The sequence below is a fragment of the Populus alba genome, chromosome 11 (assembly GCF_005239225.2).
Source record: "Populus alba chromosome 11, ASM523922v2, whole genome shotgun sequence".
NCBI classification, from domain to species: Eukaryota; Viridiplantae; Streptophyta; class Magnoliopsida; order Malpighiales; family Salicaceae; genus Populus; species Populus alba.
The window spans coordinates 6,106,084-6,133,599 of record NC_133294.1 but is presented as its reverse complement, the minus strand read 5'-3'; the positions used below and the strand labels follow the sequence as shown (position 1 = coordinate 6,133,599).

At 31.9% G+C, this 27,516-nt stretch overlaps 3 protein-coding genes across 4 annotated transcripts; 1 reads left to right on the top strand and 2 right to left on the bottom strand.

Moving 5' to 3' along the window:
- The first annotated feature begins 3,153 nt into the window (after positions 1-3,153).
- LOC118051907 (protein trichome birefringence-like 38) lies at positions 3,154-8,068 on the top strand. Its single transcript, XM_035062683.2, has 5 exons — positions 3,154-3,603; positions 3,697-3,868; positions 6,896-7,071; positions 7,207-7,365; positions 7,475-8,068. The coding sequence occupies exons 1-5, from the start codon at positions 3,311-3,313 to the stop codon at positions 7,761-7,763; spliced, it is 1,089 nt and encodes a 362-aa protein (XP_034918574.1). The 5' UTR covers positions 3,154-3,310; the 3' UTR covers positions 7,764-8,068.
- A 343-nt stretch (positions 8,069-8,411) lies between these two features.
- On the bottom strand, positions 8,412-11,990 carry LOC118051908 (uncharacterized). 2 transcript variants are annotated; one of them, XM_073412695.1, is made up of 5 exons: positions 11,533-11,990; positions 11,297-11,373; positions 10,321-10,432; positions 9,234-9,393; positions 8,412-8,775 (listed from the first exon to the last, which is right to left on the bottom strand). In XM_073412695.1, the coding sequence occupies exons 1-4, from the start codon at positions 11,790-11,792 to the stop codon at positions 9,264-9,266; spliced, it is 579 nt and encodes a 192-aa protein (XP_073268796.1). In that variant the 5' UTR covers positions 11,793-11,990; the 3' UTR covers positions 8,412-8,775; positions 9,234-9,263. The 2 variants fall into 2 exon arrangements, with proteins under 2 accessions (XP_073268796.1, XP_034918575.1); XM_035062684.2 differs by having other exon boundaries at positions 8,412-8,726; positions 11,533-11,984.
- Positions 11,991-17,476: 5,486 nt separating this feature from the next.
- LOC118051906 (protein INCREASED PETAL GROWTH ANISOTROPY 1) lies at positions 17,477-21,265 on the bottom strand. The gene is made up of 6 exons (XM_035062680.2): positions 19,793-21,265; positions 19,176-19,307; positions 18,891-19,072; positions 18,699-18,810; positions 17,817-17,954; positions 17,477-17,729 (listed from the first exon to the last, which is right to left on the bottom strand). Exons 1-6 carry the CDS (start codon positions 20,936-20,938, stop codon positions 17,601-17,603), a joined length of 1,839 nt encoding a protein of 612 aa, XP_034918571.1. The 5' UTR covers positions 20,939-21,265; the 3' UTR covers positions 17,477-17,600.
- Between the last annotated feature and the right edge of the window lie 6,251 nt (positions 21,266-27,516).

Genomic DNA, 27,516 nt, shown 5'->3' with positions numbered 1-27,516 from the left:
GTATAATCCCCACCATATATGATTTATAAGAAAAAAACCTCATCGTGCATTAAGATGCCTATAGAGGTTGTTGACTGGAGATGCGTGCATTTAATAGCATAAGAGGTCTGGTGAAAAAGAAATAGTAATTACTATGGAGCTCAAGATCCATCAGGGTGGTGTTCTGCAAACAAGATTAACAGACACAGAAAAAGAATCGAAGGATTCAAATATTCTGTCAAATGGGAGATCTCTTTGATGTAAGAACTCCCATGGAAAATGAAGGATCAAAAACATGATTATATATGAACACCAAAAGAAAACGCAGGGGGGGCAAAAAGAAGCATCGCTCACTGTCTAAACTCTCTAATGGAAGTATGGAACCTGCTATGCGGCTATTGACAGCACGGCAACAACCATACAAGGACCACACGACGGCCCTAGTAGACGGTTCGCCATCTTCATGGATGAAAGGGGTCCCATGTTGATTGTGGACCTGGTGGGATTCCTTTTATATTTGTAAGTTTTAGGGCTTCTGCGGCAGAAAAATCTGATGACAAATCCATCGTGCTCCACCCAGGAGGGAAAGGAAAGTGACTGTAACGCCGTCTGTATTAGAAAATAATATAAATCATATCCTAGGATTTTGTTTAAGATCTTAAATTATTGGATCATCTAAGATCTTAAATTATTGGATTGAGATAGTTTTTTGATATGGTATCAGAGCTTTGATGATCAAACAATCACGAGTTCGAATCTTACCATCTCCATTTATTTGATAAAAATTAAGTACAAGGTAATGTGGTCTATGCAAGTTTCAAGCCCAAAGAGCTTTACTTGAGGGGTGTGTTTAAGAGAATAATATAAATTATATATTAGGACTTCACTAAAGCTTAAGCTATTAGTACGTTGAAATGATTTTTTGATTGCCTCTGGAACCCATTTTTGCATTATAATATTGTATTGGTTGATCAGAAATTATTGGAGTGCCCTAATCATGGGAACTTGGAAGCAAATTTCTCCAGCAAGACTGCATGAAAAGCTATGGTTATTGTCAAGTTAAGATAATGTTGCACGATAGATTGGATAAGAGACTGGAATCATCTTAATGCATGTGGATTTGTTGGAGGGATTTAATAGATCACATAATTTGGCGATAAAAAGGAAAAAAACTTAGTCTCCATGACGCCCAACCTGTCCCTAGCTGTAATGATGACCTTTGAACTAAACTTTAATTTTGTGTTAAGCCATACTTGACCCATAGAAACAAGACACTACCAGTTGTCGATTCATGTTAAATACTAGTTTGTTTCTATTAACATCAAATTTAATATACTATGATTTTACACTTTTGTGTGTGTTCATTATGCTGTCATCTTCTGCATCTTATGTTCCTCGGTCAAGGCAGAATTATGGGCAGTGGTTAAGGGGATGGAGCTAGGCTTCAGTCGAATTTCATGGTCTATTTTGATCACTAAGAACAAAGGAACTAATTAATGGAAAGAGATCGGGATGTTCAGATGCAGCATAGAACAGCAGATTAGTTAGCTAATTTTTGCTATCCAAGAGTTCTTTTGACAAAAACGATTGGATTCTTAGAGATCCTCCACCGGGGTTATATTACTTACTGTATTTTTTTTTAATTAAAAAGTGTTTGAACCAGTTTGTGCATATCTTTACTAATTTTATGGGTTTTAAAGTTAATGATTATACAAACCTCCAATAATCTTGAAATTTATAAAACTCGAATGAATATTCAGTTAAATTACACCCTCAAATTTACTTACAGTATTTTAAACTCATTGGATCTGCACTCCCAGCTTTGATTTAAGTTTATTTTATGGCTTCAAGCCCAGGTTTTAGCAAGGAAAAAAAAAAAAACAACTTCTGCATCTTTATGTGGTTTCCTCGTTAATTGCTTCACACTCCCCTTTTAGCATTGGGGATCCTTGATTGACCATTTTTTTTTTTTTTTTTTTCTTTTTTTAATCAACAAATTAAATTGCAAATTATGAGGAGTTACATATTAAGTAATACTTTAAAAGGCATAGGAAAAAGTATTCTAAGCTTTCCCCATTTTTTTTTTAACTTTTTCTATTATTAATATATTATATTATATATTATAACATATACTAATTGTTTTTTTTTTTAATATTTTTTGTATTTTTTTCTTTTAATGAATTTTTTTATTTAATTTAGTTTGTTAATGTTAATTTTTTTTAATTTAGATATCAGACTTTTATGATACAGATCCTGGGTTTGATGGCTTAACTTGATTTGACAAGTTAACCCGGAATTGTTTTTCTTTTTAATTAATTATTTTCGTTTAGTTTAGTTTGTTAATGTTAAATTTCTTTCTATTTAATTATTAGACTTTTATGACACATATCCCGGACTTGACAGGTTAACTTGGTTTGACGAGTTAACCAGTTAATTTTGGGTAAACCCGTCAATTTCTTTTTCTTTTTAATTATCAAACTTTCATGATGTGGATCAGGTTTAACTAGTTAACATGGTTTGAAGGGTTAACCAGTTAATTCAGATTTTTTTTTTCTTCATTAGTTTTTTTTTCCTATTGATTTTTTTTTTAGTTTTTTTCTTTTTAATTAATCTATTAATTATCACGTTTTTTATGACACGATTTTATAGCTAGATCCACATCCAATGCTCTTGGATCTAATGTTGCAGTCAAACTCACTTAAACTTAAGTCATGTAAATTTAATATTATTATTAATATTATAAATACTACTCTAATGTCAAGCGTTACAGCCGAATTTCAAGATTCTTGGGTATAACTTTATAAAAAAGATCTAAATTTTTAAATCTTAATTTTTTTTAATATTTTTTATGTTTAAAAAATTATTAACTTCTAGTGTCACGCGAGTTATGAAACTAGTGGGATATGAATGAACGGTGAGAATGTCAAACACCAATATTTTTTTTGTTTTGTTGAAGCATCCATGATTTTAACTCACCATGTGCAGTTTCATGTCAGTATAGGGTTGCTATGCCCCTGACATGCAGAGCAGTAGAATGTTAAAAGAGCCTCTGAAGAAAGCCCCATATAAATTAAGAATTTGAACCCCATCACTTGCACAGTGCACTAACTAATATTAATGTATGCTTCTAAAATTTCCCCACTCATTGCCTTGTACATTAAAAAAAAAAAAAAAAAAAAGAGTCAGTGCCACGCTTCTACGCTTGCCATGTGAACCCACCTAGCCCCACCTCCTCCCTCCCTCCCTCCCTCAGCCACTCATATAAACTCAAATCACAAGCAATTTCTATTCATCCCAATTCCCAAAACATTTCTGGCACTCAAAATCCACGATGGGTTTTAAGTGTCAGGTTTGGGTCTGTACTTTTTGTCTAGTGATGCTTTTGTTTTTGCAAGAAACAAGAGCTGGAATACACTCCTCCAACGCTAGCAGGTTGAACGGGAGGAAGAAAGTGAGTGGCTGTAATTTGTTTCGAGGGAGATGGGTGGTTGATGCTTCTTATCCTCTCTATGATTCCTCTGGCTGTCCGTTCATTGATGATGAGTTCAATTGCCAAAAACATGGCAGGCGTGATAACCAGTATCTCAAATACTCTTGGCAACCTGATTCTTGTAAGATACCAAGGTACGTACTAGAATCATTCACCTCACTCGTTTCTCTCATCGAATCTCTCTTGCAAGGCAGTATGCTGATGCTTTCTTCTTCCTTCTGGTGTAGGTTTAATGGCGCAGATCTTTTGAGGAGGTGGAGAGGGAAGAAGATAATGTTCGTGGGCGACTCACTGAGTCTGAACATGTGGGAATCATTGTCATGCATGATTCATGCTGCAGTGCCCAAGGCCAAGACAACCTTTTCCAGGAGAGACTCACTGTCTTCTGTGACCTTTGATGTGAGTTTACTTGCTACTTTACCAGTTCTCACCTTTTCATTTCAACTCATTTTGTTTGTGCATCTCCTTGTCTCTATTGCTTGTTTGTCCATTCTCATGTTATTTTATATTTTATTCATTGTTCCAAATTGCAGTTTTCGTCTTGTTTGCCTTGGAATCATACAGCTATACAGTATTATCATGAGCAGCTTTTTTTTTAGGTTATAGCTGTAGTTTCTGCTGCTTTGAGAAAACTATAGATTGTTTAGAATAATTAAGGCAATTTAGGCTTCGTTACTATTCAAAATGGGGTCTTGTGTTGAGCACATAATTAAAGTATTAAACTGTACTTGCTGCAAGGAGAAAGCACATAATTTTCTGGTTTTTCTAGCCTTCTTTGCTAGCCATATTAATTAAATAAAGTAAAGGGAATAAAACGAGTCATGGAATTCATCAGTCTGTGTCTGTCTCCGTCTCTGTCTCTGTCTCTGTCTCTGTCCTCCTCTTCTTCGAGTTCCCATGACTTTTATTCTTCTCACTGTGAAAAAATGGTAGCAAAGTGAATATGTAAATATAAATCATTGAAGAAGCGATCAAAGAATGGTAAGTTAATAATGTGCAAGGAAATCAATTCTCAGCTCGTGACATGCGGTGAATATCACAAGTTTTGATTCCAAACTAAACAAATTTTATTGCAAGCAAAGCATGTTTCTTGGTCAATGGTGAGGCTACGAGGGCGCCAAGAATGAGAAGAACACAGTCGGCTGTTTAGCCATGGTGTATTTTTGTAAGTTAATTAACCTATATAGAAGTCAACTAAAGACTCAAAGGCCAGGTAAAACGAGAGAGAGAGAGAGAGGAGATAAGATGATGCAAGAGAGACAAAAAAAATAAAATAAAAATAACAGGTCATTAAAAGCATATTGGGCTCTCTTTTTAACATATTAAATACTGTTAGAAATATCTAATCGGTATGTTTCTAACAACAACTTAAAAGATTATTAAATAAAGTTATGATTGGTTAGAGATTTTATTTGAGATTAATTTAGAGTTAATTATAAATTCATTTAATATTCTTCCACGGTGTTATTATAATCATCTTTTCAAAAATTTTCTAATTATACCATATATGTCAATAATTGTGCACCAGTGTAATCTAGTAACCCATTCTTTCTTTTTTTTCTTCTTTTTTATTTCTCTTTAATGTTATATGATTTTTTTTTTATCTATTAGATCTTGAATCTTATTATTTTTTTATTATTAAATCTTTATAAAATATTGGATTATTATATTAATTAATTTTTAATAAAAGTTGTTGTATACAACCATTATTTTTAGTAGTGGTTTTTCAGTTGCAGTTGTGTTAGAAATATGATACTTTTTAACCTTATTTTGCAAAAACTTTTTATGAAAGAATAATAAAAATTAAAATACCCCCAGAATGATTAACATGGATTCCTTCTAGGCTATCTGGTCCAAACTATGGAAAGCTATCCTCTGACAGCCCCGTTTTGTTCTCCAATATATTTGTCGCTTTAGAGTAACAGAGGAGACAGAAACAGGGCATTAGGGCATAATTAGCTGCCATCTAGAGCCAAGTTACAGTAAATGAGCGACCCCATCCCTCTCCCTCGACAGCTGTTGAGAGGAAGCTGCCAACTGTGCTTTTATTATTACAATACAAACGGCTCTGTGTGTAGTTTCTTCTTCTTCTTCCTTTCCCCCATAATTTTATGTGTACGATTACTTAAGAACATTAATTATTTATATAGCTACAGCATGCACACATCTAGTGGCTACCTAATGAGATGGTAGGGTGATTCAGAGACAACTCTTTACAGTACCTCTAAATTGCAGCTGGATCTTGGTTGGCTTTTCTAGCTAGACAAGGTAGGGTTTAATTAGTTCTTAAGAATTTAATCTTTTAACGGGAAAAAAAAAAAAAAAAAAGCGAGGAGGAGGAGGAGGTGGGGTGGAGGTGGTGGAGGTGGTGGAGGAGGAGGAGGAGGAGGTTATGCATGACACTGGGGGGGTATCTCGTAATAAGGAGGGCATCATGTGAAAAAAAGGGATATACAGAGGTTTCTAAGTGTTTTTTAGTGGAAAAAAAAAAAATGGCTTTTAGGATGTAAGAAGTCACCTCGATGATCAAAATCTTGGCTGGTAAATGGTCTATTTAAAAAAAAAATGCTGACGTTCACCATATTAAACAAAAAATAATAATAAAGAAAAGAAGGCCAAAGTGTGGAGGTCTAATCTTGGAGGTTCACGGGCGTCTATGTTTCTTTGTATTGAGCCCTGCACGCTGACCCACACAGGCTTATAGCCTGGCTGACCCACAGGCTTGTAGCCTGAACTCTTTTTATATCGTATTATAGTTTTTTTGAAATTTTTTTCTTAAATTTTAATTAAGATTCATTGTAAATAAACTGAATAAAATTATATTTAAAATATTCTTCAATTAAAAACCATTCAATTTTTCTTTTGTAACATTAGTAATAATTCTGTTAATTATTAATTTATTGCTAATCTAATCAATTATATATGAAAACTAGAACTTGCACTAATTCATCACGTGAAAGCTTGCTTGCACAGCAGTATCATGTTCACGCTTTAGAGCAGATGAATGGCTACTGTGACGCTCGTGAATGATTGATTGCCCAAAAGCTGATATTATGTTCTTCACTTAGAATATTATTCTGTCTGCTGTTCAACTCGTGAACCATACTATAATACTCTACGAGGAGCTTCAAATTCTATTGCCTGAACCAAAGCTACTGAGAAACATCTCTGCAACACTTTTTTTTTTCTTTAAAAAGAGCAGTGCTGAGGTAGTAACGTAGTAATATCCATTTTTGTACCAGCTGAGTCGTGTGGTGCTCAACGTTTTACGCTATACTTGCCATTGTTGAATTACTATAAACTACCATTTATCATGAATCATCACCCCAATTGTTAACAATTTGGTAAAAAAGTGATGAAAAGATGTTGCAAACATGAAGTATTTACAGAATCTATTTCAAGTGGCTAACAATTATTGTGTTGCAGAGCTACGGTGTGACTTTGTACATGTATCGCACACCATACTTGGTGGACATTGTTCGAGAAAACGTTGGCAAGGTGTTGAACCTAAACTCCATTGAGGCTGGCAATGCATGGAAAGGGATGGACATACTCATCTTCAATTCCTGGCACTGGTGGGTTCACACCGGACGTTCCCAGGGGTATTTCTTCCCTCCTTTCGCATGTCCTGCCAGCACCTGTGCAGTAGTAATTTCTTCTTTTTATGTGTGTGTGTGTTTCCACATTTATCTGGAACTCTGGCTTTATTGCTGCAACGATTGGCTGTGCAAATGCAGATGGGACTACATCCGGGATGGATCAGCATTGTACAAAAATATGGACCGATTGACGGCATTCAGTAAAGGATTGACCACATGGAGCAGATGGGTTGACCAAAATATCGATCCTTCTAAGACTAGAGTCTTCTTCCAAGGGATTTCACCAACGCATTATCAGTAAGTGGAAAAACATGCATTAAATGATATTTTGTTATTTGAGAATGCTATACAGCATATAATGCAGCAAACATGACTCATTTTATTTCGAATTTTTCTATAAAAATAGGGGCAAGGACTGGAATCAACCACAAAGGAGTTGTTCTGGAGAAGCAGTGCCCCTATCAGGGTCTACATACCCCGCTGGTGCACCTCCAGCAGCTGCGGTTGTAAACAAGGTGTTGAGCTCAATGAAGAAACCAGTTTATCTACTTGACATAACAACACTATCACAGTTAAGAAAAGATGCTCATCCCTCAACTTATAGTCATGGGTCCGGCACCGACTGCAGCCATTGGTGCCTACCCGGATTGCCTGACACTTGGAACCAACTCCTATATGCAGCTCTCATCATGTGAAGGTCAACATCCAAATCTTAGTTTAGTTTTATTCTCTTTTTTCTTTCCTTTTTCCTGAAGTCGTGTATTTATGGGGGGGGGGGCGGAAATTTCTCATTTACTCATTGATAGGGTGATAATGATGAGCAAAAGTCAAATGTAAAGTGATTGGTTCTCTTGACCACAATAATTGTCCTAAAATTATTCAAAGATAGGTGACAGTGAGATGCAAATGGCATCTGATGATTGTGTGAGGGAAGTAGAAATCCACTGGGGACCAAACTTAAGTTTGTTCAAATATCATTGATTTGTTTGCTGTTGTTTAATTAGATTTTACACAACGATTCCATGAACAGCCCAAATCAAATGTTGCAATGCTTTTCACATTCTTCTTTCATTTGCAACAACTATCAAAGCAAGATGTTCCTAACTTCAAATGTATAGCACTATGGCTCGGAGACATGAATAAATAATGCTAGGATACAGGAAGAAGAGATAAAAGAAATCCCAAAGCCTTCTACTGCATATAGATGGATGGTAATACTGGTTGGAGTCATTCAAGTGCTTATACTTTGGTTTTGGGCTGTTAGTGCTCTATAATGTTCTTAAGCAATGTCATCATAGTCTGAGCTACAGCCTACGGTCATTGTTATCTTTAAAGACAGGAAGAAGCCTAAGACAAAAGGTTGAATATATGAAGGCATCAAACATGGTTGCAATGACAGTTATTGTACCACAACAGGTTTTTTAAGGCAATACATTTTTTGTTATTGGCTTTTTTTTGGCAACAAAATTAAAGAAATGAGTAGATCAAAAAGGTCATTCACCCATAAAGCAGCAGGAGCTGAGACAGCACCTGATGCAAACCGTGAAACTTCTCTCATTTCTGCCAAAAATATCACACAGCAGTTTGCCACAAACATGTGGAGAAGCACCATCAGCCACCATCTCCCTCAAGGGTCCTTCATCATTTACGACATTGACCTGAGGAACCCATGTTAGGTTTTCAGAACTCGTCTGAGTGTAAACTAATCTACAAGCATGAAATTTGTTACATCACACATGTATGACATGTCAAATACATGAAACAGACTTGTCCGTACAGTATTTACAGTCACATAAATGGCAAACAGCACATATTTACATAAAAAAAACAAAGGCATACCCAATTAAACCCTATCCCTAGCACTTCACCAAAACAGCAACTGAGCCAAAAAGTATATGTTCACAAATATTTACCATGATACAACATCCTATTAATACTCAAGTTGAGATAATCAAATCAAGAACAGAGAAACACAAAGTAGCACCAAATTGCAGTGTATAAGAATATGCAGAAAGAATCATGGAAATACTTAACATGGAATGGCTATTTGTTATAGTAGAAACCTCAGATAAATTAGATCAAAGAAAAAAATCCACAAAGTAATCTTTCAGTGTGTGCGTACAAATGTAATTTATCATGAGTGGATGATAGAGGCAAAAGCTAACCTTAGAAAGCACTTAAAGAGGTGACAAAAGCTAGTAGCCAACATATACTGCAGCATTCACAATGTAACAGTCATCATTCTTGTCTCCCATTTCTTCAACGTACACACCACTTGAGCATACCATTCCACCATCAACAACTTCAAATTTCACAATTTCCCCACTGCATTGTTTCATAAAAACATGTATGTAAAAAAGAAATGATTGGTATGTTTAATAGGTTGGTTGTTTAGGCAGTTATATTGTGCACCACAAAGTTTGAGGGAATAGCACCAGATATTCTTGAAGGCCATATGAGTAGAGATATCACCTTCTAATTGAAATCAAGAACAATGTAAGAGATTCTAGCCTTTTGCATTATAATTTATAACAAAATTGCTGGAGTTTACAAGAAACCATCACAAGCAAACTTTAGATTATGTATTAGTAGTCATTAATAGAAAGTTGATAGCGAACAAAGAAGATATCTTTGATGTTAGACAGCATCTGCAAGCAAAACGTTTAGAGTAGGTCTTTTACCGACAGGCACAGACTGAACTTCTTATAAAAAGAACCAATTAACTTGAGAACGGTACCTTCTCAAATATTAAATTCCATCAAATTTATACAATGTGCTGGCATAAGTATAATTATACCCTTAACTATGCCAGACAAGAACTTGCTATATAATTCTGTCTTCTTGTTGGTAGTTAACTAACCATTAACACTTACAAACTCAGTAAATGTTTGATTAGAGTGAGATTTTGAAAATGAGTTACATGACCAGTCATGGGATCCAACTAAAGCTGGCTAATGTCTTAACGCTACCTATGAAATTGCAATAATAACTTCATGTGATTTAGTGGACTTGTACTTAGTTAGAACTCCCCAGTTACAACCTCTGCAAGCTGTGCATTGATGTTATATAGACATCCTCGCAACGTTTGTTTTCTACTTTCGCTTCGAGCACAAAAGGAGAACAAAAACAAAGAAAAGGAAAACAAAACACTTTTTCTCAAGAAATAGGAGAGTGGACAAAGCAAGCATCTAAGAAGTAATAACATTAGATGATATTTCCAAAATATATAGGTGTTTGATACTTTGTACTTACTAAGGGAAGACAGACTTCACCCTCTCGATATCCAATGATTGTTGCAGAGAATGTGGGACCCCCAGTTTGATCTGTAGTTTCATTTGGCCAAATGTGACCCCAGGTATGGACCCTGCACCATTTGATCTTATTATAGCATATGCAACAATTGTCATAACAAAGGCACAAAGCCATCTCATACCAATCTGGAGATTGATAAAGAGAAACCTCCTCACTTGGCATTGAGCAAAAGACAGGAAATATTTTCAGAAAAGCCCATGAAGAAACCTGACTAGGCAAATAGAATTAAAGTCTTCCATGAATGTCTGGTGTGCATGCAATAAAAATTCAGCGAACGATATCATGCACAATGCATGAAGCTGTGTTTGTAGCGATTGATGGTAAGTTGCGAACCTTTAGATAATTTTGAGATTCAATCTAAATGATAATTTAAAGCGTACGAGTTCTGACTTTACCAGTATATGACATCCATAAAAAAGCAGACCACTGAGTGCTTTATTCTTATGCTTGGAAATTCTCAACAAAGGAAAGAGGCAGAGTAGCAACACTTTCCACAGAAACAATTGAAATCATATTCAACAAATGGATGCTGTTGATGTAATCATCTTCCCAGAAAACTTATCATGATCTAAAACTTCTTAAAGCTCTCTCTACTTGATTATTCCATTCTATTCCAATCAATCTTTCTTTCTTTGACCTTTTGGAATTCAATAGTGGAAATCCAGTAGTCTGTGAAACTACGGAAGCCCGTTCTAAAAACAACACACGAGAGATGGTATCGTTTGCAATCTCATCATTCTATTATGTGAATCCACACAAATCCTCACTTCTCAACTAAAACTGGATATCAAATCATTGCATCTCAAGCAGCGAGAGTAACAGTTACACGCAAATACGCATAGATGAATAAATTAATAACAAGAGAACAAAAGAAAAGAAAGAAACTTCAAGAATATACAAGTGATAACTCATATACCTCTACGAAATGCAGGAATTGAGTTTGAAGAGATGGCATCCCTGCATGCACGCATTGCCGCGGCAGTAATATCTTGCCTGTATTGCACAATCAAGGAATCAGACTTATGTTCACATAATTCTAACAATTGAATAAACCAAAAGACAAAAATCTTTGATGGGTATCTATCAAATATGCCCAAAAAAATATATGCTCAGCAATAAAAAGAGCTAAAAAGGGTCAGAGTTTATACACACCCATGTTGATCATAGCCAACACCCATCTCCACAAACAAGAGCTTCATGGATGCATTTGAGCTGGGGTTGACTGCAGTTCCACTTTGTTCGGCTTCCATGGGAATAGTTCTGGCTTTCACTTGGCGTGGAAATCGAGGGGTTTTAAGAGAGAGAGATGGTTTTACTGAATTTGATGGGTGATTCTTTGGAATGTGGCGATCAAGAGGCCTAAACTCAGTGAAGGCAAGTAGAAGAGGTAACTTCAGGACAGATGCAGTCATGTCGGTTGCCAAAATAACATGGAAAACTTCAAGAACGTCCCCCAACCATTCGGTCTGGGTGAATATTTACAGAACAAAAAATTTTGATTTGTCAAATTTAATATTTTTATTAGAATTTCTTAAATAAAGAGCTAGATTCCCTATATAATGACATTGTTTTTAACAATAAAAAGAAGCATAATTTGGATGAAATGTATGATCAAATTTGAATTGAAAGACCTAATCAAGAATTTATAAATATACAAAATTTATGTTAAAAAACTCTAAGATGATAAAATTGAGACTATAGATCTATAGATAATGATGTGACCATCATCTTGCCACACATGACAATAAGTAAACCTCGATAAAAAAAAAAAATTGTAACAAAAATAAATAAACAATGATTGTGTTTGCTATTCATGTATTTTGTTTTTTAAAAAATAAAAATAAAAATATTTTTGATTGAAATGCAGCATTTATTATTTATCCTTTTGAAATTGTTTTAAAAACTAAAATATATCTTGAACGCAATAAAAATGGTTTAAATGGGGGTGTTTGGTACCATTTTCTATTTTTTTTTGTTTTTTATAAGATTTAAAACTATTTATTGTTTATTATTGATTTTTTTTAACAAAGGTATATGAAGGAAATTTTTAAAAACATATATTTTTTATTTTAAAAAAATATAAGATATATTATTATTATTATTTAAAAATATATAAAACTAATAATATAGCACATTTAATTATGATAGTGAAATTATAATAGTGCATGGTAGGGGTGAGCAAAAAAAATCAAAAAACTGATTAAACCGAGAAAATCAGAAAAAAAAATAATTTCAAAAACTAAATCGTGAAAAAAAAATTGATTAAAATTTTGAAAAAACCGACCGGTTCGATTTGGTTTTATAAGCCTAAAACTGAAAAAAAAATCGAACCAGACCCAAACCGAAAAACCGAGCTAAACTAAAAAAACCGAGCCAAACAAAAAAAAAACGGAGCCAAAATGAAAAACTCAATCCAAACTGGTTTGAACTGGTTTTTGTCCTAAAAAACAAACCAAACCAAAACTGGTCAATTTGAACCGGTTTTTTTTTTTTTTAAATTCAGTTTGTTTTTTTATATATATAAAAACTGAAACTGGACTGAAAATAATTACCCTTGTTACACGACTAAAAGATTGATGTCTTCTCCCAAGTGCATGAGTGACGAAGTAATAAATAACCCGGCAAGACCGGGGTCAAACCACATGAAGATTAACTATATAAATTATAAATGATGATGATGATGATGATGATGATGTAATGAGAACTTTGAAATGTAAAATTAATGTGAAAATTAAACAAAGACAAAATAATTATCAAGATTAAAGGATCCACTAATAGTATTAGAAATAAGTATAGTATAAACTCTTTTTATTAATCAACTGGAAATCACACATAAAGAAGATTCCAATCGAATGATTTATCCTTAATAATTCATATTAATTATCTTATTTTAGTAACACCATACTTTTAAATATTGTCAGGAATTCATGATGCTAACTTATGTTAACAATAAATCAAGTTCATTTCATAGCACACCATACGGTTGGGCTATGAAAGTGTCAAACATTTGCTGTACCAAATGTTATACAACACAAATCTAGATTAACTATTTAACAAGTAAGGTATTAAGAATTAATAAGATAAAAAGATAAGACATTTTAATAACAAACTTTTTTGGATGTAAACATTGAAGTCCATGTTTATATCATGAAATGAAAATCATAAACAAGAGATTAAGGAAAATATAACATGAAATAAAACTTAAACATTATAAAAATATAAAGAAAAAAATAAAGAGCATGATATTGATCTGAGCAACTAAAATGCCTAAATGCATGGCAAATGATTCCTTTTATAGGCCAAAATTTAGAACTATTAATTTGATGACTAATTGTTGAGTAGGTGATCAACCCTTGACTTGGTGAAAATCCTTATCTTCTTGTCTGAATAAAACATCAATGCTAACATCAGAATTAGAACCATCTGTACTCATGAAAGTTCTAGGAAATTATCTTATCTTTCCAGGAAAAAAAAATTGAGGTCATTTGGACTTCTAGAACTCAAGATATGGGCTGAACACTTAACAGTGTCTGGGCTGCACGACAGATTTAACTTCTCCATTGTTGCTATAATTTGGATTTGAAAATGTTTTTTAAATCTTGGAACTCCCATGAAAGTTGTAGACTTATGTTTTACCTTTCCATCCATATAAAACAGATCTAAATCCAAGATCTACAGCTCCAGATATGACCCAAATTACTGAATATTTCAGTTTGGACTGCACCAACATCTCTTTTTCTAAGTTTGGCCCTCTCTTTGTCCTTTCAGTTTTAGTATTTAAACTCATCAATCAATCATTTTATTTATGTGATAAGTCTGCATTTAAGATGAACATTTACCATAAATTAAAGATATCTTATATTATTAGATATGTTATTATAAAACATGCTTTAGTTAAAGAGTTAATGATACTTTAAGTGCAAAATAATAATATAAAACATTGATAAAAATACACTTTTAAGTATTAATCACTTAGTGCATGGTAGCTATGATTGTGATTATCATAATACGGTAATGGTTGATATAATACTGTTAAAGATGATAATTGTTATGGTAATACAAAATTAACAAGATTGTTATTTTATTAACAAGTAATGAAAATCATGCAAGTGATAATAATATAATAGAAGTGATCCAGTAGCGATGACATATAGTTTTAAATATGTTTGCAAGGGTTATAAAGTTAATAGTGATTGTTGTCATAACTTGATTTTTATCTTGATTTTTAACCCTAGATTTCATATTTTTAGAAAAATACAAAGATTCCCTTTGTTTTTTTTTTTTTTTTGATAAATCTATTCAATTTTCAAATTTTAGTCATTTTTATAATCTTTTATATTTTTAGAATTTTTGCATTTTATTTTATTTTGAGTAGGCAAGAAAAAAAATTGATAAAATAAAAAATCATCGAGCAAGAACAAAAAACTAAAAAGAGTAGAAAAACTAATTAAAGAAAAAAAACATAATAAAAATACAAGCAAATATGGATAGATTTTTATTTCTTTCTCCATTTTATTCCATTCTCAAGTAAATCAAAAAACCAAAACCAAAAATTCCTTTATTAATATTTTGAATTAAGCAATGTTTATGTCAAAAATATAAAAGGATATAAACAACTTTTTACATTTGTAAATGTCAAGTGCTATCATTCAAATAATGAGACAATAGAACCAACAAGACTAAAAAGAAACCAAAAACTATAGTTAAGTGTATTTTTCAATCAATTCTAAAAAAAAAAAATTTTTATTTTTTCACTTTAATTTTCTTTTGATGTATTCCAATAAGAACACAATTTAATTTCAGGATCATTATGAACTAAATTGTTACTTTTCTAGGGCTTTGACTTGGTCTATTTTTTACCACATGATTTAAACTCTTAAGTTTTTTTATGTTGAATGTTTATCCTTATCTTTTTGCTTATATTTTTTTGACCAATTATTAATTGATCTATTGAATCATAATAAGACCTTAATATAATTTATGATTATAAACTTTTAGGATTAAATATCATTAGATAAGTAAAAGATGAAGATACTTTATCGCAATTAGTGTGATTTTAAATTAAGAAAAATCCAAAGAATTTAATGAATTTTCAAATAATTTAATTTACATAGAAATATTTTAAATTATTAGGTGGAGATATTTTTAATGTTATTAGAGAGAGAACATTAAATAATTAAGGGATCTTTTCTTTTCATCAATGTGAAGATTTGAAATTTTATAATAAGAAAATAATAAATTGTGTGTCATTAGTTACATCAAATCAAAAACTCTAGATTTTTTTTATTATGTCTATAACTTTAAGTTATATATATACAACTAAAATATTTATAGAATTCACCATCTAAATTAAACTAAAGCGTTTAATAAAAATAAATTAAAAGAACATAGAATAAAACTTAAAATTATAGAGATAATAAAAATAAATCTAGAACTTTTTATTTCACCTAGCTAATCCCACATAATTTATTATCTCTTGTTATAAAATTCTAAATCTTCACTTTGATGAAAAGAAAAGATCCTTAATTACTCAATATTTTATTTTGAATAGAATTAAAAATATTTCCACCTAACAATTCAATAGGTCTCTATTTAAATCTAATTATTTGAGGAATCACTAAGTTTCTTAGATTGTTCTTAATATAAAGTCACATTAATTGCAATAAAGTATATTTATCTTTCTCTTAACTATTGTTGTTTAATCATGAAAGCTTATAATCATATATTACCTATTGGTCTCATTATGATTTAATAGATCAAACAATAATTGGCCATAAAATTATTAGCAATAAAATCAAGATAAACACTCAAAATAAATAAAAATAGAAATAAAATAAGTTGAATTATTATTCAATAGATTAAACAATAATTGACCAGAAAATTATAAGCAATAATATTAAGCTAAACATTCAAAATGAAAAAAATAATAATAATAAAATAACTTGAAATTTAAATTTGTGTGATCAAAACTAGACTATAAAATTTAGTTTATAATGAATATAAAATAAATCATGTTCTTATTGGAATATATCAAAAGAGAATTTAGAAGAAGAATAAAAATATTTTGCTAGGAATCAATTGATGAAGCATTTCATTGCAACGTCTAGTTTCTTCTACAATGTCATATTTTTTCATGTCCTCTCCTTCTCATTTCTTCCCCTTTCAATGGTAAAAAGGAACCCCCTTTTTTAGCTCCAGTCATAGTCTCTTCCTTAATATACTCTATTTTTTGTCCAAAATCTCTTTTTATTTGTTTCTTGATTTTCTTTCCAAAACTGACAAATTCTTACAACTAACTTCTAACTTTATCTTCTCCACCAACTATTTTTAAAAACTATAAACATGAAATTTATGGTTATCTTAATATGGATATCTGTAAAGAAAGTTATGCCTAATTTATCAAGATATATTTCTGAAATTTATGATAAATAAATTTTCTTATCTTTACAATAGAAAATCTCACTTGCCTCATTCTTTCTTTTTCAGAACGTAGTAAATCAAACCTTTTCAAGGTAAATTTTCTTATTTAATTGACTTATAAATGATCTTCCTCAATATCATAAGTCTCAAACCAATTAAGGCTAATGTTTGCTAGAATTAAAGGATGAATGAACTTTCACTTCAATACCCATAATCACATGAATTGATTTATGATAAAACTATACATAATAGAGATATCGAAAATAAACTAGTATAAGATCAAATCAAGGGCATGTAAAAATCATATAAGAATCTAGCACATCACCGGTCATTTCATTAGTTTCGTATATTTCCTTGTACCTTAAAGTAAGAAACTACAAGAACAGTCTCCGGGTGTCCTTATTACCTTTAAAATCAGATTAGTGACTCTTACATCTCTTATTACCCTATTTGTTTGTCTAAACATCACCTGCAATAGCATGGCAGATCCACTAAAAACTTATTAAGGTTTGTTCATGCTTTGTTCGTTTGTTTGCTTTTGAGAACGGTGTTGTGTGTTACTGGTAGCACCGCACCCCATAAACGCGTGGCATTTGAGATTTTCAAGCTTCCTTTTTTTATTCGAAGATCGCCTTTAAAGATAGCAGTCAAGGGCATGAATAAAACAATAGGTTGAAGCAATGAATCATTAAAAAATATTTGATTCCAAGATCACCGCGGTCATAGCATTGAGAAACATGGTGTTATACATCTTTACAGCAAAAGGCAGGCAGCAATTCTGAAGCTGAGTTTGCTACAGATTAGCAAGGTGTAGACCTGCAAACAAGTTTTTGTTGCTGCTGGTTTTGACATTGTACATGGCATGATCTGGCTTTATCTCTCAACTCTTGGAAAGCCCTCATTGTTTCCCCGTCAAAACCTCCAGCAAACTGGCCAAGATAATGGAGGCATTAGCGCACTGCAACCAAGTATATATAGTTGTTAAAAGGTAAAAATACTTGTAAATGGGTCTTCACCTGGTGTACCCGGAAAGCATATCGGACTCCCTGGACTATCAGCTCCTCTTCTTCAGGCCCCCCGCCGCCACCAGCTTCAAGCTCTGCAGATACCCTCTTCATGTACTTCATTGCTAATTTCACAGATGCCAACTTGATCTGCACAACAATGTGCCAGTAGACTAATTTAGCTAGCTAGATAACAAAATAATTTCAGAACTCTGTAAATCGGAGCTATTAATGAAGATTCAAAGCATAAAACAAAACAAGTAATCAACCTTAATGCCACTTTAACAATTGGATTAACTGTTTAACGAGACAGTCATCATTCTGCATGACAACTACTGAAGAACAATAAATAAAAGATCTCATTTAATTTGAATCAAGTCTAGCAGTTAGTTCACTTGCTGCAACTTCACTTTTTTCCTCTTCTTTTTGGGAGAAGAACATATTATTTAAGGGCCTGTTGGGTTGGTAGGACTTTAAAATCCTTCAAGCTACTATACTTGCAAAAAAGAAACCATGTGCTGGTTTATGGGGTCAACTTGGAGAATCTTTATAGATGAATCCAAATTTTAAAAGCAGACAAGCAAATACATTTTAGAAATCTGGAAATTCACATGCACGCTTGCAGGCGTGGGCAGAGAAAATAAGGCAAAATCTAACTTTTCTTTTGTCATCTACTCCAACTACAAATTGTATTATAATGCCTAGCAGAATGTGTCAGCATTAAAGTTAAGTTTACTCTCCAGTGACTATAATTAAATACAAGACCATCTGAAATCTATCTCTAGATTATCAGAAGGTGGGATTTGTGGGTCTGCGTGTCACTGTACTATTTCCAAACATGGCAGAAATTAGAGACCAATAATTGTCCAGAGCCGTTGGAAGGGGGTAAATTACCTGACTTACTATTCCTGTTTCGAGCATCCAGTCCGCTGGAATCTGAAATCCTTTGTATCTCATCGTTGCCGATTCCCTCATTTTTGATAGATTATAAACACCTCGCTCTAACCTGTACCAGTCACACAGCTTAAGAAACTAGAAAAAAAAAAACAAGTAATGTAATGTAAAAGAGAGAGATCATGCACGTACTTTTCAAGCAAGGCCTGCATTTTCTTGAGAGCAGGGCCGCATGGCTGGCGGGGATCGTCTCGAAATAACAAGGCTTCCGATTCTACCTTCTTGAGATCACAGTACCCAAAGGCAGCCTCGCGCAATGCATCTGCCTTCTGCTCTGGCCAATCGAAGTGTTTAAGCACTGCTCTTTCGTCAACCTAAAGATACACAGCGAGCAAGGAAAATATATATATATATGATCTCCGGAAGATGAAATGGAACGCCAAATTTCGACTAAATTAATGAAAATTAAAAATTTACCAGATAAGATAGCTCGTCGTCCAGCCATTTAACAAAAGGGACCACATCTTCGATACCTGTAAATGCAGCATTCTCTACTTCTTTTATCAGAAACCTAATAAAATCTCCTTGTATTTCCACGTCTGTTTTTATCTGTAAAAACACCACCAGCAGCAGCTAAATAAATCCTTCTAATTGAAAAAGAAAAGACACAACCTTAATTTTGTGATCGATAAACAGAGACATTAACCTTGTCTAAATCTTACAGTAGCAAAATCTAATAACATATGCATTGAAGATTCCCACCATGTCCAGACTTACTAAGAGCCCTTCTTTTGCTTTTTCTTTTCCTTTTTCTTTTCTTTACTTTAAATTAATTTATATGTGTGTTAAAAAGATTAAAAAATATATTATTTCATGTTATAAATTGCCCATCAAGATCTACCCCTTTTCTTTTCTTTTTTTTCAAGAAATTCTACAAGCACTGTCTTGTCTCTGAAGCAAACAATAAAATCCAAACCAAAGAAGACAGTGAGTGAAAGGAACCAATGAAGTCACTCAGACCTGTCAGCTATCACCCCAGTGGCAAATCTAGTAAATATCTCAGAAACTTGAAAGAAAGGGAATTCAGTACTTACAGCTAACAAGTGGGTCGACCTATTCTCTATCTCCCCTATCATATCACGGGCATTAGCCGATGCCGGTAAAGACTCCGCCATTCCTCCACCGCACTCCCGCCTTGAATTCTTCCGCATTAACGAGTGATAAAACTCTACCACCTCCGGCACTCTCCTCACTTTCTCCGCCCCTACTCTCCTCCCCTTCGGAGGCGGTGGAGGTGGAGGTGGAGCGACCTTCTTAGCCACCGGAGGTGGGTTAGGTGGCGGCGGCGGGGGAGGAACAGGTGGCCCTGAAACCGATTGGTCAGAACCGGTGGGTGAAACTGATGGCAACGATGTTACCGGCGATGAGAGCGATCGTTTTGGTGGAGGTTTAGGAACCCTTGGAACTCGAGATCTGAGGTTGGCCAGAGTAGACTCAGTGAGTTCCTCCGAGTTGCACCTGGAATGCCTCGGCTTCTCGATTTCCACATTCTCTTCCATTCTCTTTGAATGATGATCGACATTTTGAATCTGACTCGATGAACTTACAATGTCCGTACATTTGACTCCTTTCTTCAAGCTTCTAATCAAATTAGACTTGGTCGTGACCTCCATTAACCCTTGAAACCTCTGGGAAGAAGAAAACTCTATTTCGTTCTCACGATCCGACATCGCTTTCTTCAACTCCTGAATTTCCGCTTCTAGCTCGTTAACTTTCCTTTCACCCTCTTTTCTCTCCTCTTCAAACCTCCCTCTCACATCACTCAAGTCCGCTTTTAAGCACTCGTTTTCAAGCTCTAGAGATTCTATCTTCTTCACTGCCTTCTCAATCTCCAGATTCTTATTAGTAACCTCAGTTTCCAAAACAGGAATTATAGCAACACTCTCTTTTAAGAGCTTAAACTCAAGAAGTTCAGTCTTTAAGAGAGATTCACGTTCGCGAAGCTCTTCAACGAGTTTTAAAACCTCTGTTACGTCGGGCGGACGAGGCTGGACTTGGGCGGAGGAGCGAGGGAAGTAAACACCAAAAGAGCGAGAAAAACCCCCCTTTTGAGAGGAGGCTTTGCCGGAACTAGGAGAAGGAAGCGGAGGTTTTGGTGGTGGGGTATTATTACGAGTTTCAGTTTTGTTTGCCGGTGATTTTTGCAAACCCATTGCCAGCCTTACCTTGCCGGCTACCATGATTCTAAGCTTTTAAGACTAGGGTTAGGTTTTTCTTTTTCTTTTCTATATGGTTTTGATTTTACGGTGCGCTGGTTTATGATGTGTGTAGAATGTATGAAGGGTAAACAAAGCCGCCGTTGTCTATCTGTGTTGTCTGAAAGATGAGAGAGGGAAGGACAGAGAGACAGAGAGAGACAGACTTGGAGCTTGAGAGAGAGAGGGAGAGAGATTGATGAGTGCAAGAGAGGGAAGCGAGTTAAAGGAGTAGAAACTAAAAACTGAACTTTAACTGAACAGAGGAGAGAGAAAGTTAGGGCACAACCGTCGAGGAACGGTCTTCTTTTATCGGATCCAAGTTTTGAAAATTTTTGTTGAGGTTACTTGTATAAGTTTACAGAAAAATAGACGTTAGTGTAATGTGTAAATGCAATTACGAAGAAACGAACGCGATTTGGTCAACGACTATAATGCACGCGTCTATTTCCGAATGGTTGCGTTCTTCTCTTAAGAGAAAAAAACTGTTTGCAAAATGTGTTGAATTAATATTTGATTGATTTAAAACTATATTCTACCTTTCTTATTATTGTTTTTGTGTTTTATGAATTTTTAGTATGAAATACTAATTTTTTTTAAAAAAATTATGTTATGTCAATCAATAATTTTATATTCTTTGTTTTGAATTTTACAAACAATATATAATTTTGTTATCAGCTTTTTTATTTAACAACCCATTTAATTATAATCATAATAATTTTCTATCCTAATTTTTTCTCTATATTATTTTTTATTTTATTTTTTAACACAATTATAACAATTGATGCAAGAGGTCTGAACAATCCAATATTAATGTATTGTATTTGAAACATGTGAATAGTCCAATATAAATGTATTTTGATCAAATGAGCAAGTCCAAACTCAAGAAGAAATTTGGTCATGTTAAATTATTTTTTTTTATGAAAATACCTATAACTTTTTATTTGACCATTAAATTGGTTTCAAGTTTTTTCAAGTTATTTTGTTATTTTCCTAGTTGATTTTAAAATTTTGCTTAATTTTTTAGTTTTATTTAATTTTACATTTAAATTATTCATATCTTTAAAATATCAATACAAAGCTTATTTAAGAGGTTACAATCCTTATTTTGAAGCAATGCTATTAAAAGAGAATTATTTAATTGTAGAACTTCTAACTGAAGTTTTTGTGTGATTATTCTTTTAAAATTTATATTTTTTATTTTTTTATTATTTACATTCAACTCGACTATATAAAATGAGCACAAAGTAAATTTTATGTGTAAATTTAATATGTTGTTTAAATACAAGTTTTATAAATAAAATTTATTCTATAATTATTGTAATTAGTTAAAAATCAAGTATAACTTACATCTTATTTAAAATTTAATGATGAATTTTCAAACTATAACTAAAATTTCAAAATATAATTTTTTATGCTCATAAAAATATCAATTAGTTGTTTGTTTTTTGATATTTTTATATGGCTGTTCAAATAATGTTTGAAGAAAAATAAAGGGGGGGAAGAGAGTCTTGATGATGCTATAATTTGAGATTGGAGATGTATTGAGTGCGCGTGGGTTTTGTGTGGTGGACTAAATTTGGGTGATTGTTATGGGCGATAATTTGAGCGCGATGAAATCAATCTGGAGAGAGTGGGAAATTCAGAAACTAGATAGTTACTTGCAACGGTCGGCTTTGGTAGGCTTGTTTTCTTCTTCTCATCTCTCCAGTTTCTCGCGAAAGAATTTTATAAGGGCAGTTTGGTTTCGGGTTTGGTCAGCACAAGTCAAACAGCTCCTTTAGCTTTTTTTTTTCTTTTTATATGTTTAAAAATATAGTTATAATTGTTTTTTAAAATATTTTTTATTATTAAAATATATTTTTTATTATTTTTAAAAATTATTTTTGATATTAGTATATCAAAATAATTTAAAAATATCAAAAAAAATATTAATTTAAAATTAAAAAAAAAAAAAAATTAAATCTTTTTTAAAAACACTTTTAAAACAGTGTTTTAAAATCTGGCCCGGCCTAGCGGGTCGAACCGAGACCCAGCCAACCCAGTTCTAAGAAAAAATAAGGTTAGGAATTGGCCCGGTTAGACCCAGTTCGATCCGGAAGAGTCAACCCAGGAACCCGGCCGAAACAGTCAAACCCAGCTGAGACCTGGGTTTATACACACACACACACACACACACACACACTCATGATTGAAACGACATCGTTTTGGTTTTTTATAATTAAAAGGCCAAAATGAGAAGAGCAGAGGAACGAACATAGTGCAGAAGTGAGAAGACCTAATTAATTTCAAGAAATCTTCAAACCCATTTCACTTTCAGTTGCGAAGAAAAGCAGAGGAGCAGAAGACTCTTGAATCCTGGATCACCATTTCAAATCTGCAAATAAGGTTAGATGAATATTGTTTCTTTTTTTTTTTTTCGCTGTCCTCTGTTTCAAATTGAAACATCTTTTAGATCTTCTTCCCTCTGTTAAACTTGCAGGAAAGCTTTGCTGTAATATAACAATGGCATCGATTCTTTTTTTTGTTGACCTATTTGCTTTAAACTGGCTGGCTTGCAGCTCCACATGTATGTATCTCATTTTCTCTGTTCTTTTATTTTTCTGCGACTTCAAATGGTCAAAAACCTGTTCGTTTGCTGTAAATATTGTTGTGAATATTTCATTCGTTTTGCTTCTGCAATTAGTTGTTATTGTTTCTGCCCTATGTTGTCTTTGTTCTTTTGCTTATGCTTCTGTTAATGCTCAGCAATTTGTTGTTAATTTTGTTATTGTTCTGCTTAAGTTGAATTTGATATCCCTGTTCGTTTGCTTTTGCTTTTATTAATGCTCATCAATTTGTTGTTAATTTTGTTATTGTTTTGCTTAAGTTGAATTTTGACATGCAACTATAAGTGTTTTTTTTTTTTTGACCCGAGTCAACCCATCTGATCTGTGACCCGATCACTTGACCAGGTCAATGACCGGATCGAGTTTCAAAACTATGTTTTAAAATATAAAAAGTAGGTTGTTATTATGTTTTTCCTTTTCAATTGTCATTTATTTATAAAAGGACATTCAACTCCGCGTAAAGTGTGACTAATTTTTTATAAAAAAATTTGTTGACTAATAATAGTATTATTAGATCATAGTCTTTAAACTAAAAATCACAGAAAAAAATAAAATATACGAGTTGTTTGAATAATTGATTTGATATCAATGTAATGTTAATACACTCAATACATTGCTCCTCTCCTCATATTTCAAATTGGATTGTGACATTTTTTTTTTAATTTGTTTTTTTGTACTTAATTTTTTTGTGTTTTTCGTGGATTATTTAAATTCTTTGCATTTATTTTATATATAAATTTTTTTATAAGATTTGAATCAAATTAATGAGATATGTTTATATTTGTAATATTATGAAATAATTAAAGGAATAAAAATAAAATTGAAAAATAATAATAATTGCCCAACTCAAATTCACATGGAAAAGTTATAATTAGTTCTCATATTCTTCATTGACTTTATTTAAGATCTCATTAGTTTTTGTAAGTTTTATTATGGTCCAAATCTTTATTTTATTTTGTTTCACAGTTCTTGAGTTTGATAAAGTGAAGAAAATCTCGTCAACAAACAGCTTAAAAAAAAAAGGAGAGATTATTTTTTTTTTCCTATAAAATTACCAAACACTTTTTTGTGCATCCTTTCATGATTTATTTTTACTTTTTTTTTCTAAACTTTTATTTTTTGGCTTTCATGCACAATTATTTTTATTGTCGTATAATTACATAAAAAACATACTCCAAAAAGTTTCATTGCGTTATTTTTGTATGTTTTTATTATATCTGCATCATGATCATTAAAAAATATTATCTTATTTTTAAATTTGATTTTGTAATACCAATAAGTTTTTGCTTTAAAATATAAACATTGTAATAAATAGATTGCTAAAAAAATAAATGCATATATAGGATGAAGGTTTTTTAATCTTGAATATCTTTTTTAATTAAAAATACTCAAGCACCAACCCGTACTTGAGTATTATATTCCTTCATTAATCTAAGTTCGAAAATATAATAGCAACTTAATGAATCTACTCTAGAATTTTTACACAACTTGAAGATATTCTCTCTTCAATATTTTTCTCTAGATATGTTCTCTTCAATATTTTTTCCACTTGAATCTATGCATTCTTCAATATTTTTTTCTTGATTAAATTACCTCACAAATACCAAAAATTTTTACTTAACTCTCAAATGTTTACAAGTGGAAGTTTGTTATTACAATTAACTCTCTTAATAGAATGGTTACAATTAAAATTTTAATAAATCTTTATATCACAAGATAGCACTTGGTTTGAAGATGTTTAAGTGTAATGAGAATATGATTAAGTACTCTTGTGCTCAAATATGAAAGCTAATAGAACAAGTTAGAGTATAATTAAGAATTGATAATTTTGAAATTATTTTTCTTTTAGAACATCTTGTATATGATAAATGTTCAGATTTCTTTTTAATTTTAAAATTAGACAAGTTTTATGTGTGTATGCGTGTGTGTGTTTATAAGAAAAACTAGATGCTTATAGTCGTTATAATCCTAGTGACAACTCAAATAGTCGACCAATTCATCAAGTCGTACCTAGGACAGTTCAATTAGTTTATGTTGAATTCTAGTTTTAACAAATTAACCTAAGTGAATTCTTAGAATAGTCAATTTTAAATTATGTCATATTAATTATCATTCCTTTAATGCATACAAGGTGAAGTGTATGAGTTTATTTTAATTGTGCTATTAAGTAAAATATAAAAATTTACATAAACACTTAAATGAACACTTAACATAAATCTCCACTTCACTTTCTTCTTGGACTACTTGATTGATTTCTTCACAAAATTTATCATGCGTGTTGATATGTTATTTGAATAAATTTGTTTAAAAGCTTATTCTTAACCAGACATATTATTATTTTATTTTTCATTTTATTGTTTTCATCAATATATATATATATATATATATATATATATATGAATTTGTGACACTTAAATATAAAAAAAATTAAAGTATTTTTTGTTAACAAAATAATCCTAAGCCCATAAAAAATACAAGAAAAAAAAGAAACATGATTTCAAGGCCAAAAGACGTCACATGCATATATCAAAGAAAAAAAAAAAGTCTAAAAAACACTTTAGATTCATTGTAAAATAATACTCAAAACAAGCTTAGAAAAGCCAAGGCCATCACAGAAGGTCTAAAAAAAACTCAATTAAATAGACATAGGTCTAACCGGTTTTTAAAGAAAAAAATTAAATTGGATTGAATCAAATTGGTCAGTTTAAATTGATTAATCGTTTTGATCCTCTTTATAATTTAAAAAAGCAAAAGTTTTAATTTGATTATTTTTTTTATTGAAATCCCTGCCAAACCAAAAATCTCACCTCTAAAAGATTTAGAGAGAGACAGTAATTTTATTATTAATAATGATTATTGTAATACAATTAAAAATTAATTTAGTATATATTTTGATAAAAAAAGAGATAAAAAAATAATACTGTTAGAAGCATAAAATTTATACTCTAAAAACATTAATTTAGAGAATAATCATTATTCTTCACGATGAATTGATTTTGCTATATAAAATTATAAAATTTAATTCAACTCATATTTTAGCCAGGTTATAAGTTGATATATCAATTTAGGTGGATCTAGATTAATTTAAAATAATATAATTTTAATTTTTTTTTAAAAATGAGAACAACATTGTATGAAGAATCTTTTAGAAAAATTAAGTTTTAACAAGGATCCACCATGTTTTTGATATAAAAATTAGTTTTAATCGGGTGGTAAATAGATGGGTCGAGTTGATTCCGTAGATGAGATGAATTTATTAAAAACACTGCAATTATGAGCCCTGTCCAGCTACTCCTTTTAGCGGAGGTAGCTCTGTAAATTTGTCATGATTACACATGTAGCCGGTACGTAGCCATGCAGCTACTTTATTTATTTTATTATGTATTAATATTTGTTTTGTGTTTTTAGATGTTTTGATATGTTAATATAAAAAATAATTTTAAAAAATAAAAAGAAATATTATTTTAATATATTTATAAATAAAAACATTTTAAAAAATAATTAAATCCCTACTCTAAACAGGTTAATTATGACCGTTAAAAGACTTTGGAGGACCTTTTTTTATTTCCTGCAGCTGGATCATGAAAAAGTGGTAAATAATAGATCAACGAGGGACGCCTAGATTCTCCGTTTGTCTGAATTCCCATTATTAGCATGTTTTGTCTGGTGTTTTAATTTGCTGTGGTCGTTACTTTGACCAAGTATGCAAAATTTCAATCAGTTTCGGATTCTTGCCCGTTGCCCATTTCGGATGATTGGACCCGCGGGTCCACCCAAATCTTATAAAATTTTGAATTTTTATATTATTTTAATAATTAAAATTATTATTTTAATATATTTATAAATAAAAATATTTTAAAAAACAATATATATTCACCTACTACACGCAAAGTAGTAAATGCCAAACGATAAAGGTTCAGTTAAAGCGTGTCACGTCACCATGAGGAATGGCTT

Excerpts from the sequence above, each read along its gene's own strand:
- LOC118051908 (XM_073412695.1), bottom strand. The coding sequence starts at position 11,792 with ATGACTGCATCTGTCCTGAAGTTACCTCTTCTACTTGCCTTCACTGAG. Across the intron at positions 11,374-11,532 it reads GTTGGCTATGATCAACATGG|GCAAGATATTACTGCCGCGG; the intron begins GTGTGTATAAAC and ends TGTGCAATACAG. Across the intron at positions 9,394-10,320 it reads GTGAAGTCTGTCTTCCCTTA|TGGGGAAATTGTGAAATTTG; the intron begins GTAAGTACAAAG and ends GAAACAATGCAG.
- LOC118051907 (XM_035062683.2), top strand. The coding sequence starts at position 3,311 with ATGGGTTTTAAGTGTCAGGTTTGGGTCTGTACTTTTTGTCTAGTGATG. Across the intron at positions 3,604-3,696 it reads GATTCTTGTAAGATACCAAG|GTTTAATGGCGCAGATCTTT; the intron begins GTACGTACTAGA and ends CTTCTGGTGTAG. Across the intron at positions 7,072-7,206 it reads CACACCGGACGTTCCCAGGG|ATGGGACTACATCCGGGATG; the intron begins GTATTTCTTCCC and ends GTGCAAATGCAG.
- LOC118051906 (XM_035062680.2), bottom strand. The coding sequence starts at position 20,938 with ATGGTAGCCGGCAAGGTAAGGCTGGCAATGGGTTTGCAAAAATCACCG. Across the intron at positions 19,308-19,792 it reads GGTCGACCCACTTGTTAGCT|ATAAAAACAGACGTGGAAAT; the intron begins GTAAGTACTGAA and ends GTGTTTTTACAG. Across the intron at positions 17,730-17,816 it reads ATGCTTTCCGGGTACACCAG|TTTGCTGGAGGTTTTGACGG; the intron begins GTGAAGACCCAT and ends TATCTTGGCCAG.